Raw genomic sequence first — 17,469 nt, 5'->3', positions numbered from 1 at the left:
TTACAAACGTAGCTTTGTGTGGTTTATAATCAAAGTTATATTTTTCTAAACAAAATAAAATATACATCAACCAAACCAACAGAATAAATATATATGAATATCAATTATTTATATAATTATTGTATAGTCAAGTCAAAATGATTTTTGCTCTTGATTATGAGACATCACTTTTTGATGACATTAGTCTATTTTAAATAATTCATATATGTTTGCTACTGCCAAAATATGCAAAGCATACTTCATATTTTTTGCTCTCGATTATGAGACTTCAGTTTTAATGATATTGGTCTATATTTTAAATAATATATGTGAATATATATGTGTGTGTGTGTTTCAGAAACTATATTCTGCCAAAATATGCAAAGTATGCTTTATATTCTTTGGTTTAGATTATAAATCATCCATTGTACTAATATTAAAGTATATTAGACCACTTATATATCTTATTATATTTTTAAATAATATCAAAGTAACAAAACAAATTCACCTTTTTAGTTTTGTGAGATATTACTATCCAAAATTCACGTATCTCTTTCTATAATGTAAAACATGATATCCAATTATTACAAAGTATTTTAAACCACTAAAAATTAATACAAAATATAAAAGGCTAATATATTTTCATAAAATTATTAACACACATTCATATTTATTATACTTAAATTTTCTAAAGTGCTACAGAAAAAGAGTATGTCATTGATTAATTTTCATAAAAACATATTAACAGTTACCATTATAATTAAAATTATTTTATAAAAATTAAACAACTAATAATTAAAAAACCGGCGCGTAGCGCCGGAAAACCACTAGTATAGGAGATAAAATCAGAGTGGTGATGTCTCAGTAATCATTAAACCATAACCAGTGAAGATTCTGTAAATTCACCATCTTTCTTGAAATTAAAATCAAGAAAGACATTTAATCTTAATATTAGAGATTTTCCCTGCTATCTGGAAGCCTTATCATCGTTTTTTGATAACGAAGTTTTAATACGTTCATCTAAAGATAGAATATATGATAAATCACAGTGAAATCGAAGATCTTGTTTCAACCGAGACTGTCGATAAACTATTAAAGAGAAAGGACGAGTTCTCGTCGGTGGGTCAAGACAAAAACATGTTTTATTAGATCAATGAATCGAAACAGTGTTACAAAAGGGGGAGAGAACGAAGGAATTAGTCCGGCGAAAGCTGGTTCGTCGGACCATACAAGTCGGCAAGAAGTAAGATAAGAAACCCTAAATCTAGCCGAAAGTGAGTTTAAAAGTTTGCGGATCCCCTCCTTGTTGCCTTTTCTCCTCCTTTTATAGCCACATGCTCGTTAACCTAATGTGCTTTGTCCTGACGGGCCTCTTCGAGTGGTTGGGCCGAGGTGTCGGGCCGCTGAATCGAGTTATCGAGCCGACGAATTTCAGTTGGTCGTCTCTCCGATCAAAAGCAGTCTAAAGCCGAGTCGAACACCGGTTCGCAAGTCGACGAGCCGACTTTCTTTGTTGTGATCATGTGTCTGGATAATTGTCTTGTGGGCCTTTTGGGAGGGCTAAGCCCATACCCAACAGTAAGTCCCCCCAGTTCGCTGGTGAGTAGCGTAGCCAACCCAGCGAATTTGGAAGTAGGGTTTGCAAGACAATCGTTCCAGGTTTATGATCTCACTCGATTCCTCGACTGTGTGAGCAGCTCGTTTATTCTCACTCCGTGATTTGACCGATACGATTTGGACGGCGGTTTCTTCTGGTTTTGATTTCGGCTGTGGGTCTCGATTCAAACCGGTCTTGGTTTTCCTCGAGAAGTCGAAATGTCGCGAGTCGTGGTGAGCTTCACGCGTCCAAATGGGCCGGTCTAGGCCCATCTAGGCCTAATGATGACGCCTCGGGGTGCAAAGCGCTCCTTCCCTTATAAATAAATACCCCCCTCGCATCTCATTTTCTCCACTCTCCATCCGGTTCAGGTACTTTCTCTCTCTTGCTTTCCGCTTCTCTCTCTAACTTTGTAGTCTTAGTCCTTTGAGAATGTCGTCGGGCGGTAGAGGTAGGCTATCTGGACAGATGCGTTCTCCTGTCGTGGAAGGACAAACGTGGGAGAACGTCAAGGAGACTTGTTCGACTCCTAGCAGCGTGAAAGCTTTGCTGAGAGAGTGCGGAGGAGTCGGAGTGACTTTCCTAATCCCGACGAGGTCTCAGAGGCCGTGGTCCCCTCCGTTGGGGTTTCAGTGTGTCTACGAGTCATAATTTCAGAGCGAGACCAAGCTCTGGTTTCCGAATCCTTGACTCATCACATCTTATGCGAGACGTCGTGATGCAGCGATGAGCCATTTCTTGAATGGCGCGTTCTGTATTTCGGTAGCGTTGATGGTGACGGCGGCGGAGATCGATATTTCAATGAGCGTGCGGACTCTTGAAGAGCTGACCTACGTTAAGTCTATGGGGGACGGATTGTTCTCGATTCGGATGAGGCCCAACTACAATGTGATTGTTGACCACCCCAGCAGGACGGCCAATTGGCAGCGCTTCTATTTTTACGTCAAATCTGATGGTTTCGCCTTTGAGGAGCCGCCCGGCGATTCCTTTTGATTTTTATGGAATCATAAGCTCGGTAGAGCGCTGTTGTTAGCTTATCGACTGTTTCTTTCTTTTATTTTCTGATTGACAAGTCCTCGTTTGATTGCAGTCGATCACCCAGATTCGGCCTCCTATCCAGAAGAGTTCATTGCTAACGCTCGTGCCGTCGTGTCGCGTGTTCAAGTAAGTTGGAAAGAACACCATCGAGAGGATTCGAGGAGCCATCGATAGGATTTCGAATAGTAAGTTTTCTTTTCGTGATTACATATTTTTCCTGGCTCGGGTCTGTTCACTCGAGGCCTTTGTCCGGATCTGACTCGTCGACCTCTTGCAGGGGATTGGAGATCCGATTTACCACCTATGATTACCGGCAACAAGCGGCGCTTTTCGATATTCAATCGTGCCGAGCAAAAGGTGATCAACGCAGCTAGGGAGAAGAAAGAACTTCCGGACTTCAGCGCACTAATCAAGAAGAAGCTGAGCGGAGGGAAAAAGACGTCTTCTGCGACTCCCGGTGTGACGACTCCTAGTAAGACGACTCCTGGTGAGACGACTCTTAGTGAGACGACTCCGGGTGAGACGACTCCTAGTAAGGCAACTCCTGGTGAGATGACTCTTTCAGAGCCTCCCCCTCCTGCTGTTTCCTCGGGACTACCTGTAGGCCCAATCAATATCGAATCCTCGAGGGAGGACCTCATGCAGTCTTCTGAACGAGAGACTGCCGAGCCATCTGTGACTGATGGTAATAAGAAGAAAAGGTCTGCTCCCGATTCTTCTGCTTCAATCGATGCCCAAGCGAGGACTGGGTCTGATGAACCTCTGAGGAAGAAGAAGAAGGAGGAGAAGAAAAAGAGGAAGAAGTCTACTGAGGGGTAGTCGGAGCTTATCGGGGACGCTGAGGGTCACGAACCTGTTGTTCATGAGGGCTCTTCTCGTGATGCTGCGACTCGAGCTGTCGTTGAGTCGAGCGGGTTCCCCGAACATCCTGCTAGAGAAAAGGAAGAAACCTTCCTGTGGGAGTGATGCGTCCTCTTCTGCTGCAAAGGCTCCTTCGGTGGCGCCTCCGACGACCACGGGGGGTGGCTCAGCCTCAGAGGAACGTCGAATCAAATTCTGAGATCGCGTTGAATTCAAATATTACGGCAACACTCCACTTGCTTACGCTCCATTGGAATGTGCTGAGCTTATTCGACAAATTCGAGGTGGCGCCAAGGATATGCCTCATGTTAAATATCTCCTCTTCAAAGACGCATATGTTGATGCAGCGAGGACCAAGGTTTTGGTAAGGATTACTCTCCTCGTCTCACCTTCTCTATATTCTTAGTTCTGGTCCTCCCCTTTGTTTGTGCAGAGCGATGGGAGCATGAACTACGTCGTTGAGTTGTACGACACAGCCCTTAAGGATACGAGTTGTACGACACAGCCCTTAAAGAGACCATCTCCAAGCTGAAGCAATCTGACAGACTCGTGCGAGCGAGGGACACGGTTCTCAACCGCAAGATGAGTGCATTCAGGGTGGCGATCGACAAGGCAGCAGCGGAGCAGAGTCGGTTACTCGCAGGAAAGAAAGCTCAGAAGGAGAAGTTTATGGAGAAGTTCGGGGAGCTGAAGGACAAGTTCAAAAATGCCGGTGAGAAGATCGGAGGGCTCGAAAGAGAGAGAGCTACTTTGGAAAAAGAGAAAACTGCTTTGGAGGAGAAGAGGGTGGCCACGGCTTTAAGGCATTTGAAGGAGGTCAACCGGTTGAGGGACTCTCGAAGTTATGAGGTTACGCATGAGCGAGTCCGCGTTCAAACGGCTATGATTGTAAAAAGCAATCATCGTTTTGCTAAAATTCGAGACCTCGAGAAGCGTCGTGGCGACTTCGTGACGGCGAGATCCCTGCAGAGCCAAGCCTTTGGAACGAAGAAGTGTCTTGAAGCGCTTAAGGAGAGCGGGATTGATATCCCGCAAGAGACGATCGACCTGTTTGCTGAGCAGGAGAAGGAGTTCGAAGCTGAGGCTAAGCGCTTAAATGTTGGCGGGATTCCCGAAGAGCTTCTCTGTTTGTCTCCGCTTCATCTCCCGTCCACCTTCTTGAACGAGGACGTTTTGGCAGCGATCGACCCGTATGGGTCGAACGCAGGTCTGATTGACGGAGGAACTGCTGCTTCCCTCCAAACTCCAACTAGTTCTCAAGGAGATCATGCGACCGAAAGGTCAAACGAGCCGACCGGGAGAGAGAGCTCGGGGAGTCATCTGTTCAGGGACACGAGGTCGTTAGCAGGGTCAAAAGGTTTGAGGATGCGACTGCTCCACTTGTATTGGGCCCTGCCCCGTCAATGGTCAACCTCGTCGTGGGTGAGGAGTGGTTGATCCCGGTACTCAGAGTTAGCGATGCGAATCCGACTCCTCCTTTGGGACTCGAGGAGGCGGGATCGGAGCCTGTTGACCTGATCGACTCTCAGACTCTTCAGCTGAAGAAGAGGGTGGCAAAAAATCGGATGAGTGGGTCCCCAGGGATAATCCGCAAGGAACAGAGGAAGGAGTGGTCGACGAAGTTGAGGATCCGCTTGCTTCGGCAACGTACGAGGCTGGAGGCGCCTCAGATCAGCTCGAAGCTCGAGTCGTCGAGGAAGACCCCGATCGTGCCGAAGACTAACCTCATATGTTGTTGTTGATTTGCTTAAGCTTTCTGTTTTTTAGCCCTTTGAGGCTTTTGTTGATGTAATTTCTGAACTCTTTACTTTGCGGCTGTTTTTCGTTTCAGACCTTCAGTAAGCATTTTATTTTAAAAAAACGAAGTTTGCCTTAGTCGTGAAACACAGTCTCGTGGAGTCAGAAGTGCTAGTTGCCTTTCGACGAGTCGCTGAATTGTGTTTCGGACATTAGATTCTAACGATTTTGACTTGACGATTCGGTTAGTGTTTCGAATTAAACCGGAGAGTCGATTGTCCAGTCTTATCGAATCTTGACGCATTACGTCGTCAGTTTGAGTCCTCGAAAAAGTATAACTTTCGACTTCGAAGATAATGGTTTATAGTTTCGAGCGACAGCGGTTCTCATTCGATCTTAAAGTGATCCTCAAAATGTTAGGTTGGCCAAACCTGGCTTCAAAGGATCATAAGGTGATTGAAAGCTGTTGTCTCGATCGCATCGGCTGAGACCGTGATACGACCGGGGATCCCTCTAGCACGTGTCTGATCAGGACATACTTGTTAGTGGGCACGAGTGCTAGTACGTTCGTCCGAGAGATAAGGTCGTGCTCGTGCGTCAGCATCGTTCAAAACAATTCGCGCTCCAACTTGTTGGGGGATTGTTCTGTTATAGCTGGACCATTTAAGGCTGCCTACGTACCTCTAGGAGAGGATCAAGCCATTCGTAGTTCGTTTTTGGATTAGTGAAAGTGGCTTCGGGTATGGGCGCATTCATTTGTTTTTTTTTTTTTTTACGAGTGAAAGTGACCGGATTGTCATTCACTCGTTGATTCGGAGATTCGATCGAGTAAGACTTGAAGGTGCTCGACCGTAAGACATGTTCTCAAGAGTAGTATCTTCGGAGATGCATGGAATTCCATGCTCTGGCGGTGATCTGCTTAGGATTCGCCTCGATTCCTCGGCATTCCCTTCCCAGTTAGTTCCGAGTTTTCCTGCATTCAGCTCCTTAGTGTTTTCGAACACTTTGCACAGTACTATATCGCCCAGTTTGAGAGGTTGAGACTTGACCGTCTTGTTGTAGTAGCTTTCGATCTGATGCTGATAATTCTGGATGCGGAGCAGGGCTTGGTCGCGGCGCTCTTCTATGGTCTCCAGAGCATTGAAGAGCCTGTCGTTGTTGAGTTCAATGTTCTGCGGCATTCTTGACCGTCATAGACTGGTTACGTTCACTTCGGCGGGGGCCATAGCTTCGACTCTGTGTGCCATTGAGAAAGGAGTTGATTTTGTTGCTCCTCGAGGATTTGTTCTATGTGACCAGAGAACACCGTCGAGTTCATCGGCCCAGCATCCTTTTTTCAAGTCGAGGCGTTTCTTCAAACCGTCGATTATGATCTTGTTGGATGCCTCGGCTTGACCGTTGCTCTGCGGGTATCGCGGACTCGCTGTGTTGAGTCGGATTCTCCATCTCTCGCAGAATTCTCGAAACTTGTTCGATATGAAGTGGGAACCGTTATCAGTCACTATTTCGTAAGGTAGGCCGTGGCGACAGATGATGTTCTTCCACACAAACCTTTGAACTTCTTTTTCTGTTATGCTAGCGACCGCCTCAATCCACTTTGAGAAGTAATCTGTCAAAGCAAGGACGAAACGCTTCTGTCGAGAGCTCAGCATAGGGCCGATTATGTCCATTCCCCATCGCATAAAAGGGTATAGAGCAGTCATCGTTCGCAGCAACTGCATCGGCGAGTGGATTGTCGAGGCATGTCGCTGTCATTGGTCGCATCGCTGGGCGTAAGCTTCGCAGTCTGCATTCATTGTTGGCCAGTAAATGCCGAGGCTTTTGACTTTTAACGCGAGTGCTCGACCTCCGGAGTGGTTTCCCGCGGCGCCTTCATGCGTTTCGGCCATGACAAGGTGCGTCTCCTCGCCGTTGATGCACTCTGATCGCGCAGCCTGCTACCCAAGGCAGCGAGGGCGTCGGCGCACATGTTCTCTCCTCTAGGAACTTTGGTGAGTTCGAAGAATTCGAAGTCCCTAGCGAGTGTTTGAACGACTTTAAGGTACGCGTTCATTCGTTCGTTACGAGCATCGTAGTCGCCGCTAAACTGACTGGTAACTAGTTGTGAGTCGCAGTATGCACTGAGGCGTTTTGTTTTGACTGCCTTAGCGAGTCATAGTCCTGCGATCAATGACTCGTATTCCGCTTCATTGTTTGAAGCAGTGAAGCCGAAACTGAACGACTGTCTGATAAGCTCGCCTGTTGGAGACTGCAGTTGGACTCCTGCTCCTGATCCTTTGTTTGTCGACGATCTGTCGACGTGAAGTATCCAATTCTGACTTGGAAGAACTAGGTCTTGCTCTAGCTCTGGTGCGAGCTCGATCAGGAAGTCAGTGAGGACTTGGGATTTTGCTGCTGTTCGATTTATGAACACAATGTCGTGCTCGCTGAGCTCGATAGCCCACTTTGATAATCGTCCGGATTGGTTGGTGTTCTGCATTACTGTACGTAGCGGTTGATTTGTTAGTACTTCGATCGTGTGCGATTGGAAGTAAGGACGCAGCTTCCTCGCTGACGTAATAACTGCAAAAGCCATCTTCTCGAGGGTGGGGTATCGCGTTTCTGGATCGGTCATCCGCTTACTCGTGTAGAAGATGGGCTTCTGCTCTCCTCGATCTTCTCGGATAAGGACGCTGCTGACCGCGGTGGAGGATATTGCGATATAAAGAGACAGTGTATCACCGGCTTCTGGTTTCGATAACACGGGAGGAGTCGTAAGATACTGTTTGAGTTGTTCGAACGCCTCCTCACACTTCTCATCCCAGACGAAACGTTTGTTTCCGCAGAGTAGCTTGTAGAAAGGGAGGCATTTATCTGTGGACCTGGAGATGAAGCGGTTCAGCGCCGCGATCCTCCCCGTGAGTCGCTGGACCTCTCTGCTATTCTTTGGACTAGGGAGGTCTAGTATGGCGGTGATCTGCTTAGGATTCACCTCGATTCCTTGCTGGGTGACGATGTATCCCAAAAATTCGCCTGAGGTGACGCCAAAGGTGCATTTGGCCGGATTGAGTTTCATTATGTATTCGTCCAACGTTTTAAATCACTCTTTTAGATGGTTTAAATGGTCCGTCGCACGGAGTGACTTTACTAGCATGTCGTCGATGTAGACCTCCATCGTGTTCCCCAGTTTGTCTGCGAACATTCGATTGACGAGTCTTTGGTAAGTCGAGCCGGCGTTCTTAAGACCAAACGGCATCACTTTGTAGCAGTACGTCCCTCTATCAGTGATGAACGCTGTCTTCTCCAGATCATCCGGATGCATCATGATCTGATTGTAGCCTGAGAATGCGTCCATGAAGGTCAGGAGCTCATTTCCAGCAGTCGACTCGACTAGTCTGTCGATATGCGGAAGCGGGTAACTGTCTTTGGGGCAAGCCTTGTTTAGATCGGTAAAGTCGACGCAGACGTGCCACTTCCCATTCTTCTTCTTGACGACGACCGGGTTAGCACTTCAGTGATTGAACTAGCTGCGACGAGTCGCTCGACTTCTTCGTTGACAGCTTTGCTTCGGTGGTGGCCGAGCTTGCGTCTCTTCTGGCGGACAGGCTTTATGGTTGGATCGACATTCAACTCGTGGGACGTGATGGCGGGATTTATTCATTTCATATCCGATGATGTCCAAGCGAATGTTGATGTGTTCTTCCTCAGGAAGTCGATGATTGCCTGTTGCATCTCTTCGGAGAGTAAGGCGCCGACTCGGACTACTTTTCTTTTGTCAGAGTCGTCTATCGCGACTTCTAGGATCTCGTCTCTTTGAGGTTGGATTTGCTTTGCTACTACATTGATGCGGAGAGTCGATTATTGCATCTTCACCGTTGCAATTAGTAGATCACGAGCAGCCTGCTGCTCTCCGCGAAGTGTCTACACCTGGCCGTTCAGTCCTGGAAACTTCACGCACTGATGGTACGTCGTGGATACTGCCTTGACCGAATGTAACCAGGGGGTCCCGAGGATCGCGTTATAAGGAGCCTTTGTTCGGATGACGGAGAACTTGACTGTGCGTGTCACACCGCATGCATAGACTGGGAGTTTGATTGTCCCGATTATCATCTCAGAAGCTCCGTTGAATCCCGTGAGGGAGCGGGACGACGTTTTCATGTCACGCAAGTCGACTCCCATCTTATCAAGCGTATCTCGAAAGATCAGATCAGCCGAACTGCCAGTATCGATCAGAACTTTAATGACGTCACACTTCGCGATTCCTACTTCGACGAGTAGGGGGTCGTTATGAGGTAGGTGGACGCCGATGGCATCGTTAGGTGAGAAAGTGATTGAGGAATCATTCTCAGGTTTCGATGGCCATTTCTTCGAGGTTATTGCCTGCCGTCGATGGTCCTTTACTGACCGGAGCGAATCGCCGCAAGGAGGTGAGCCACCCATAATTACGTTTAAGAAATTCGGCTCGACGATCCGTTTGTTTCTTAGTTGAGTTCTCAAGTCGCTTGGCGAGTCCTCGACAATGGGTTCGTGTTTGTCGTCATTTTTGGAATTCGCTTCCTAGAGCTTTCGTCGTATGTCTGAAGGTTTAGGTCGACTGAGCTTGATCCTGAGATCTTCTGATTTTGAGATGAGCTGATCGCGAAGATCGATGACTCGGGGCCTGAGATAGGATCGAGCACTGGAGTCCTCGACCTTTTTGGCCTTGTACTCTTCAATGATTGAGCAGAGATCGTCGTTAAAGTCGTGGACGCGATCGGTTGTCTGCGACTTTCGCCTGAGCTTGTTCCTCAAGTCGTTTGATCCTTCTGGTCTGACGTCCTCATTTGATCGCTTGTTGGAGTACTCATGCGAGTCGTGGACCTGTTTTTCCTATTCTTCATCTGAGGATGGACTTGGTCATGCGAGGATGACTTGGACACGTCGACGATTACGAGGTTGCTCTTCTTCGACTTGTGCTTCGCCCTCGTCTTCGTCTCGCTCTTCTGGCTTGTCATCCTCTGTGCGCTTTGGTCGAGTTCCAGACTTATCTTGATTCTTCTGAGCTTTCTTTTCTTTTTTCTTGCTCCAGCTCTTGGTGTTGTTTGGCCTGGGCTTAGGAACGTTGGCTGTTCCGTTTTCGTAGGATGAGAAGAGGGCATCGACCAGATGCCTGCAGTTCCTCGTGTCGTGCGCCTTGGACTTATGGAAGCTGCACCATAGGTTTGGCTCGGCCGGGCCAGGACTCGAAATCGAAGGTACCGAAGAGGATTACGGCCTCTCGTCGTTCTCCCAGACGTTCCAACCTTTCTCGCGTACGACGATAGTTGATCCCGGGGACGGATTTTTGTCTTCGACCATATATACGAAGCTCTTTGGCTGGTTAGGCTTGTTACCTGAGGCGTGGTGTCGAGGTTCTTGGCGTGCCTCAGGAGCTTTTGGAGCAGTCGCCGGTTTAGCGGCTGTGTTCAGTTTCTTGAGTATCGCTGTTGTGTCTTCTTCCATTCAGATGAAGTTGTTCGACCTCGCGATAGCGTCCTAGAGCGATGTGGTTGGGTTTCTGTAGAGATCCTCGCGAAACAGGGACTTGAAGTAGAGGGTATTCATCAGCGCGTCGACGGCAACGCTTCGAGGCGACCGTTTTGTACTTTTTCATGAAGTCACAGAGGCTTTGATTCAACCCTTGAGATAGATTCCAAAGGTCAGATAAGGTCGCTTCTTGTCTCGTAAACATAATGTACTGCTTGAGGAATGCAGTCGTCAGGTCGTGAAAGTCATGGATGGAGTCTCTCTCCAATCCAGTGAACCACCCGAGGGCTGGTCCTTGAAGACTTTGACGAAGAGGCGACAATAGCCAGCGTCTCTTTCCTCTTCGGAGAAGTTAGTTCGACCCATCGCGATGTTGAAAGCAGTGATGTGGTCGGTTGGGTCTGCCTTTCCGGCGTATGTCGGAAGACGGATTTTCTCGGCTGGTCGGTACCGAACGTCGGTGACTCGCCGAGAAAAAGGGGTTTTTAGGGTTTCGGCCAGGACGCGTTCGATCAGCGGCGCTGCCGTAGGCCCTTCGAGCATTCGGTCTTTCATGTCCCAGAATGACTGCTTAAGCTCAGCGAGTTCCTGGACGGTGACAAGGTCTACGCCACCGGGTGTTTGAACCTGGGCGGCGTTTGTGTTCGTCGTGTTTTCTGCGCCGGCTGTTCGGCAAGTGTCGAACAGCTGTTTTTGGACCGTTGAGGTTTGATCTCCTGAGTTTCCGGCAAAAGGAGCCAAGATGGCAGCGATGGCAGCGATGGCGGCGAGTTGTTCGTTCGTCGCCTTCTTGACAGCGTTTTGCTGTGCCATCCTCTCGAGTATGGTATCTACGAAGGCCGCTGCAGTCGGAGCGCCTCCAGTCCTAGGTGACTCGTCATCGGACGGAAAGTCAGGTCGAGCCATGATTTTTGCTGAGGCTACTCTGTCTGCCCCACGGTGGGCGCCAACTGTTTGAACCGAGACTGTCGATAAACTAGTAAAGAGAAAGGACGAGTTCTCGTCGGTGGGTCAAGACAAAGACGTGTTTTATTAAATCAATGAGTCGAAACAGTGTTACTAAAGGGGGAGAGAATAAAGGAATTAGTCCGGCGAAATCTGGTTCGTCGGATCATACAAGTTGGCGAGAAGTAAGATAAGAAACCCTAAATCTAGCCAAAAATGAGTGTAATAGTTTGCGGATCCCCTCCTTGTTGCCTTTTCTCCTCCTTTTATAGACACATGCTCGTTAACCTAATGTACTCTGTCCTGACGGGCCTCCTCGAGTGGTTGGGCCGAGGTGTCGGGCCACTGACTCGAGTCATCGAGCCGACGACATTCAGTTGATCGTCTCGCCGATCAAAAGCAGTCTAAAGCCGAGTCGATCACCGGCTCGCAAGTCGATGAGCCGACTTTCTTTGTTGTGATCATGTGTCTGGATAATTGTCTTTTGGGCCTTTTGGGAGGGCTAAGCCCATACCCAACAGATCTGCAAGCAATTCACCTTTCCAGTAAGTATAAAGAACAGTTATATAGGACTGCTTACACTTGGAGTGAGGGTCTTAGCACTGAGACAGAGTGAAGAGAGTTTGAGAAAAGGCTTCAATGCTTTAGAATTGAGAGCCTTTCCTTGGGATTGATTTTCCTAAATCTTCTCCTCGAGACGATGAGGGATGAAGAAGACAGATGAAATCAATTATATATATGCCGAAGCATAACCTGGAAAGTCGATGTTTGTGTTTGCCAACAACATGAGTTGGTCGTGGCTGCAGAACCTGAACATATGTGTGGGTATTGGATGAATAGCGGTGGTGATTTCAACAAACTCGGTGAAGGGGATTGCGACGGTATAGCTTGAAGTGGTGGTTTGAACCTGCTTAACTCGTACAATGATCTCTCCTAACGGAGGTACTTGATAGTGTAAGCATGAAAATAAGTGAGTTTTCATGTCTATTTATAGGAGATCAATATCTGGCAAGCTACTACATACTTACATGTTATTTAATGAAGTGGAAGGAGTGGCCATACATACCTTATTCAGAGACAATTCTTTTGTAAGAAAAAACAATCATTCTAGCGAACAAAAGTTTTTGGTGCAGTTATTAGTAACAAAATCATGATCACAAACTATTGTCTCCATAGGCAAGGATCTATTGATTCACGATTCCACACTAAAGTGAAAAGAGAAAAATAAAAACCTTGCTACCCTGAAGAAACTATAACTTCACTTCACAATAAATGCGTTTCCATCTCTCTTCTGAGAAAGCTTGCAAAAACATCTAATCAGTTTATCTCACCTTTTTCACTTGTTGGATTTAACCGTGTGATGAGTTCATTGTTGAATTTGAGTTTGGTCGGCATGAATAATAAGAACAAAACTCGATGGTAGATTATTTCAAAGGTCTTTTTATTGATCAGGAGAGAGTGAGGTTGCAATGTGTGTGAACAAGGATAAAATAAGCCCGCATTCGTAGGAGTGTGCAGGAAAAGTACAAGTCGGCGAGAAAGAGTAAGACTAAGTAAAACTCTAATTTCTAGTCCTCAGTCGTTTGTGTTCAAATCAGATCTTCTTCTTGGTCTCCCTTGTCTTCCTTTTATACGTAAACCTTTTATTACCTTTTCCCTAAGTCACTTTATCCTAATGAGCTGGATCAAAATTAACGGACCGAGCAAGTGGGCCAAGTCTTTGGGCTATCGAGCCAAGCTCGTGTGCCAAGCTCATGGAGCCAAGTTAAGTCGAGCTGTCCAGCCAAACATGACTGTCGAGCTCATGGCAACGAGCAACGTTGAGTGGATCCTACTTTGTCGGACGAGCTCTTTATTTGATGGGCCTTATGAAGGGATGCAATACATATCCAACAGTAAGTCCCACCTAATTGACTTGTGAAAGATTCGGTCGATCTCAGTGAATTTGCGAGAATGGATCTAGAGAATTAAGAACTCAGTCAGGGACTGTAGCCTTGGAAACTCGCTTTGGAGTGAATGTGGTTCGAATGATAATGTCCGCATTGAGGAGCTTACTGATCTCACTCAAATTACCCTAAGGAGTGAATTACTCTCTCAAATAAGAGGTTCAGTTGTAGTACTTAGGGATCAAATCCACAGAGAGCTAGAGAACCTAATAAATCAAATCAGAATGTTGAGCAAGTAATTGCTCGATTGATTGGTTGAGGTTTTGGAGCTTAAAATGAAATAGCTAGACTTAGGGTTTTTATTCAGGAAATTTTGAATTATAATTCTACAGATGCCTAACAAGTTGCATGCAAGATATTATAGAGCTCAACACTTATAAATAAACCACTAGGCTCTCGCTTTCTAGGTTTGTCTATTGACCAGTGTTGATCGATGATTCTATATGAATATCGATCGATACACTTTATGAAACGTCGACCGATTATTCTGGTGGAATATTGATCGACGCTCTTTGTCAACCATTAATGTGCAGGTTGAATATGCTCACTAAGCTGACTAGATAAGCTCTTTCCTTACTCTTAGCAAGTCTCAGCTCAATTAGAATGGTTTCAGGATGAGATGCAAGCTATCGCTTATATCTAACAATCCTAGGGCAAGTTCTAGGTAGCTAATCTAGAATCAGGCATTAATGACAATCCTAAAGATGAATATCACAACTTATCAATATATAGTTGGGGCAAATCCCTCAGCCTATTTAAACCCTAAAATCTAACAAGAGAACTACTCAGACATGGCCAAGCAATTCATAACAGCAATAAGGTATAAAAACTACATTAGAATAATAGATAGATATCAATGGAGTTTCAATCACAAAATAACTTTGGATCTTCTCTCCAATCTACTAAAATCCTAGAAACATTTGCTGTGAAAACAATAAAAAAAGAAAGCACACTTTGCCTCTAACATGTTGGCAAAGCTTATATAATTAGGTTAAAACTTGTTAGGGGTAATCTTGTAAATTGGTGAAGACTTGGGCTCTAAGTCGTCTGAGACCAAACGGGCTTTCTGCGCGCTTTACTGTCGATCGATGTCACGATGTGAACATCGATCGATTATTCTTCCTCAATGTCAACCGATGGTCGAGCTCGATGGTCATCTTGGGTGTTTACCCCAAATATCTCCAAAATGCTCAAAAATCATCATTTTCCTCCAAATCACTTCTTATCCTATAAATATGCTAAATAGACTCTATAATATAATGATTAGTAGTTAAAACACTTATAAACCATGGGTAAAAGTGGGTCAAATTTATGGTCTATCAACTCCCCCAGACTTACCCTTTTGCTTGTCCTCAAGCAAAACAAACAGGCAGTCTCTCTGAAAGAAATTTAAAAATAGCAGAGACTCACGTAATTTTAAACTTAGAATCAACACCTTAAATAGTCATAGTCTCAGAAGCACATTATACCATATCCTAGTCTAGCAACCAAGTTCATCTAGTTAACAACTTAGCAAATCATGTCTGACAATCCCCTCTACCAACCTCAATTCTTTCAATAATAAAGTGTAGGCTTTACCTTGGGGGTATCGATCACAGGATGCAAGGATGTTCAAACATGTATCTGGACCTGCAGGTAAACAATAGTTCCTCTGCTCTCTCTCTACTAATTTTCTCTCTCAGTCAAAGTCTGCTTATATTGCAAGATCATTGACCAAGATTGGACAGGCTTCCATGAATCAAGCTTTAATGGTTTTAGCCACCAGGTTTTAGCCACCAAATCATGTTCACTTCTTTTTGATCTATATCCTAGGATTATTTGTGAATCAAGCCTTAATGGTTGTAGCCATCAAGTCATGTTCTAATCATTTACCTATAGAATTGTTATGAAGCAAGCCTTAATGGTTGTAGCCACCAAGTCCTGTTTGAATCCCTTCCTAATAAATTTATCTATATAAATTATTTTATTTTATTTTTTTTGCATAACTATATCTATAATTTTATCTATATTTCGAAAATAGAGAGAGAAATAGTGATAAATCTACACAAGGCTTTACCTTCCAGACTTGTTTGAAGAATCTGATCCTATGTATACCAAGCTCCAAGACAAGCAGAACTGAGCTCAATTAGGTTGAAGGTCAGCTTTTGTTCCTCCAAACACTCTCAGCAAGTGTAACATAGTTAACAGGTTGATCCACTTTGGTATCTTTAGTACTATCTGCAACTAGTAAGTCTAGAATGGTGTGGTTAGATAAAAAGCAAAATCAATACGTTCATTATCCCCTTCTTGACTCAATAAAAACTTTTTGAAAATATTTTAATAAGACTCATGAATAAACTACTATCAGTAAACCTCCCCCTAGACTTAAACTACACTGTCCCAAGTGTATATTCAGTCGGAGTTATGGTGATAACTAAATCATAAGGACTCAATGTAATAAGTTAGAACGATATACCATACTGGAATGGATGTCGATCGATGTAAATGTGTTGATATCGGTCGCGGCAGGTGATGTTCTGTCGATCGATGTCGGCTGTGTTTCGTCGGTCGATACGACAATCGTCTACTTGGATCTCTTTTTTTTTCTATGACCTTCAATAATTAAAAACCAACATAAAATACTAGATTAATAAAAACCATTAAAATATTACCAAATAGTGGGTTGTTTCCCACTCAGCGCTTTGTTATAGTCATTTAGCTTGACTTAAGAGGTGATTGAGCTAGTAATGTGGAAAGCTGGAACTTGCTGGGAAACAAGTTTCCATTTCTTCTATGCGCTTGTTTAACCATGTAACAGTGAAGTCTCGCATTGCTTCATCTCCTCTGCGTCATTTGTCCTTCATTGTTGCAGTTGCATCCTCTATCTTCTGCAATCTATCTCCAAGACTCTCAAGGTTGAACTTATGTCTCATGAATGTGGCGTAAGTGTCAGCTGAGATCTCCTCTCCATGGTTGTGAGTGTCAGACATATCTGATTTCACCATTGGTACTAGCCTGCCTCGGTTTGTAGCTTCGTCGACCGATGTCAGTCTAAGAATGTCGGTCGATTTGTTCTTGCGTCTGTCGATCGATGCTGATGCTTCTGGTCGACGGGCAATGTAACTCTGAATCTCCACTAATTTCCTCTGTATTGCTTCTATCTGAGAAGTCAAAGCACTCATTGTAAGGTCCATTGGAAAATATATGTCATCACGTCTCCTAGCAAGCCTATCTTCTGTTGATTCCAGAGTTCTGTAGATCTCTTCTATCAACTAATCAATCTCTACTCTGGTGTAAGAATCTGGTTGAAACTTCATCGGATGTGAGTGTGGTAGATTGTCGTCGACCGACGCTGGTAAGCAATTGTCGATCGATGTTGGTCGATGTTTGTCGGCCGCATGCTGAATTTTGGCTATATCTTGCCTCATCTCCTCCATGCATGTAGTCAACCAACTGATGCTATCATTCAGTGGGTAGTAGACACCATCAAGCTTCATCTGGTAATTACCTTCATTGTTCTCCATAGAACATCTCATTGATCTCGTCCTTAGTGTAGATCTTTGGTACTAGCTTGGTTTATGTGAATAAGCTAGCATGTTCTGGAAGACAGATGTAGCTGTGCTCATCTTTCCAAGCTCTTTCCAGAAGCCTTCTGATATCATCTTTGGATAGACGGATGACGTGTCCATCTACATCTCTGGCATGGCTCTGATCATCTCTGTAGACTCCATATTCATCACAGTCATAGGCGCGTATTGCAAACTCGGGACGCCTGTCAACCGATGTTGGGTCGGCAACGTTGATCGATGGTCGAGTGTTATGTCGATTCTTCTGCTTGAAATGATTGTCTACTCCACCAGCTGTGTCATAGAACTAGTTTGTAACCCTCTGCTGGTGTGCTGG

At 45.2% G+C, this 17,469-nt stretch overlaps 2 protein-coding genes across 2 annotated transcripts; one reads left to right on the top strand and one right to left on the bottom strand.

Moving 5' to 3' along the window:
- The first annotated feature begins 2,917 nt into the window (after positions 1–2,917).
- On the top strand, positions 2,918–3,433 carry LOC106320271 (uncharacterized protein C6orf132 homolog). The gene has a single exon (XM_013758637.1). The coding sequence runs from the start codon at positions 2,918–2,920 to the stop codon at positions 3,431–3,433; it is 516 nt and encodes a 171-aa protein (XP_013614091.1).
- A 5,679-nt stretch (positions 3,434–9,112) lies between these two features.
- Positions 9,113–9,631, bottom strand: LOC106320270. The gene has a single exon (XM_013758636.1). It carries the CDS (start codon positions 9,629–9,631, stop codon positions 9,113–9,115), a length of 519 nt encoding a protein of 172 aa, XP_013614090.1.
- Between the last annotated feature and the right edge of the window lie 7,838 nt (positions 9,632–17,469).

This window comes from Brassica oleracea, unplaced genomic scaffold (assembly GCF_000695525.1).
Source record: "Brassica oleracea var. oleracea cultivar TO1000 unplaced genomic scaffold, BOL UnpScaffold00868, whole genome shotgun sequence".
In the NCBI taxonomy this organism is placed as follows: Eukaryota; Viridiplantae; Streptophyta; class Magnoliopsida; order Brassicales; family Brassicaceae; genus Brassica; species Brassica oleracea.
Note: the sequence above shows the minus strand (reverse complement) of the source record. Positions and strands in the feature narration are given on the sequence as shown.

Excerpts from the sequence above, each read along its gene's own strand:
- LOC106320271 (XM_013758637.1), top strand. The coding sequence starts at position 2,918 with ATGATTACCGGCAACAAGCGGCGCTTTTCGATATTCAATCGTGCCGAG.
- LOC106320270 (XM_013758636.1), bottom strand. The coding sequence starts at position 9,631 with ATGGGTGGCTCACCTCCTTGCGGCGATTCGCTCCGGTCAGTAAAGGAC.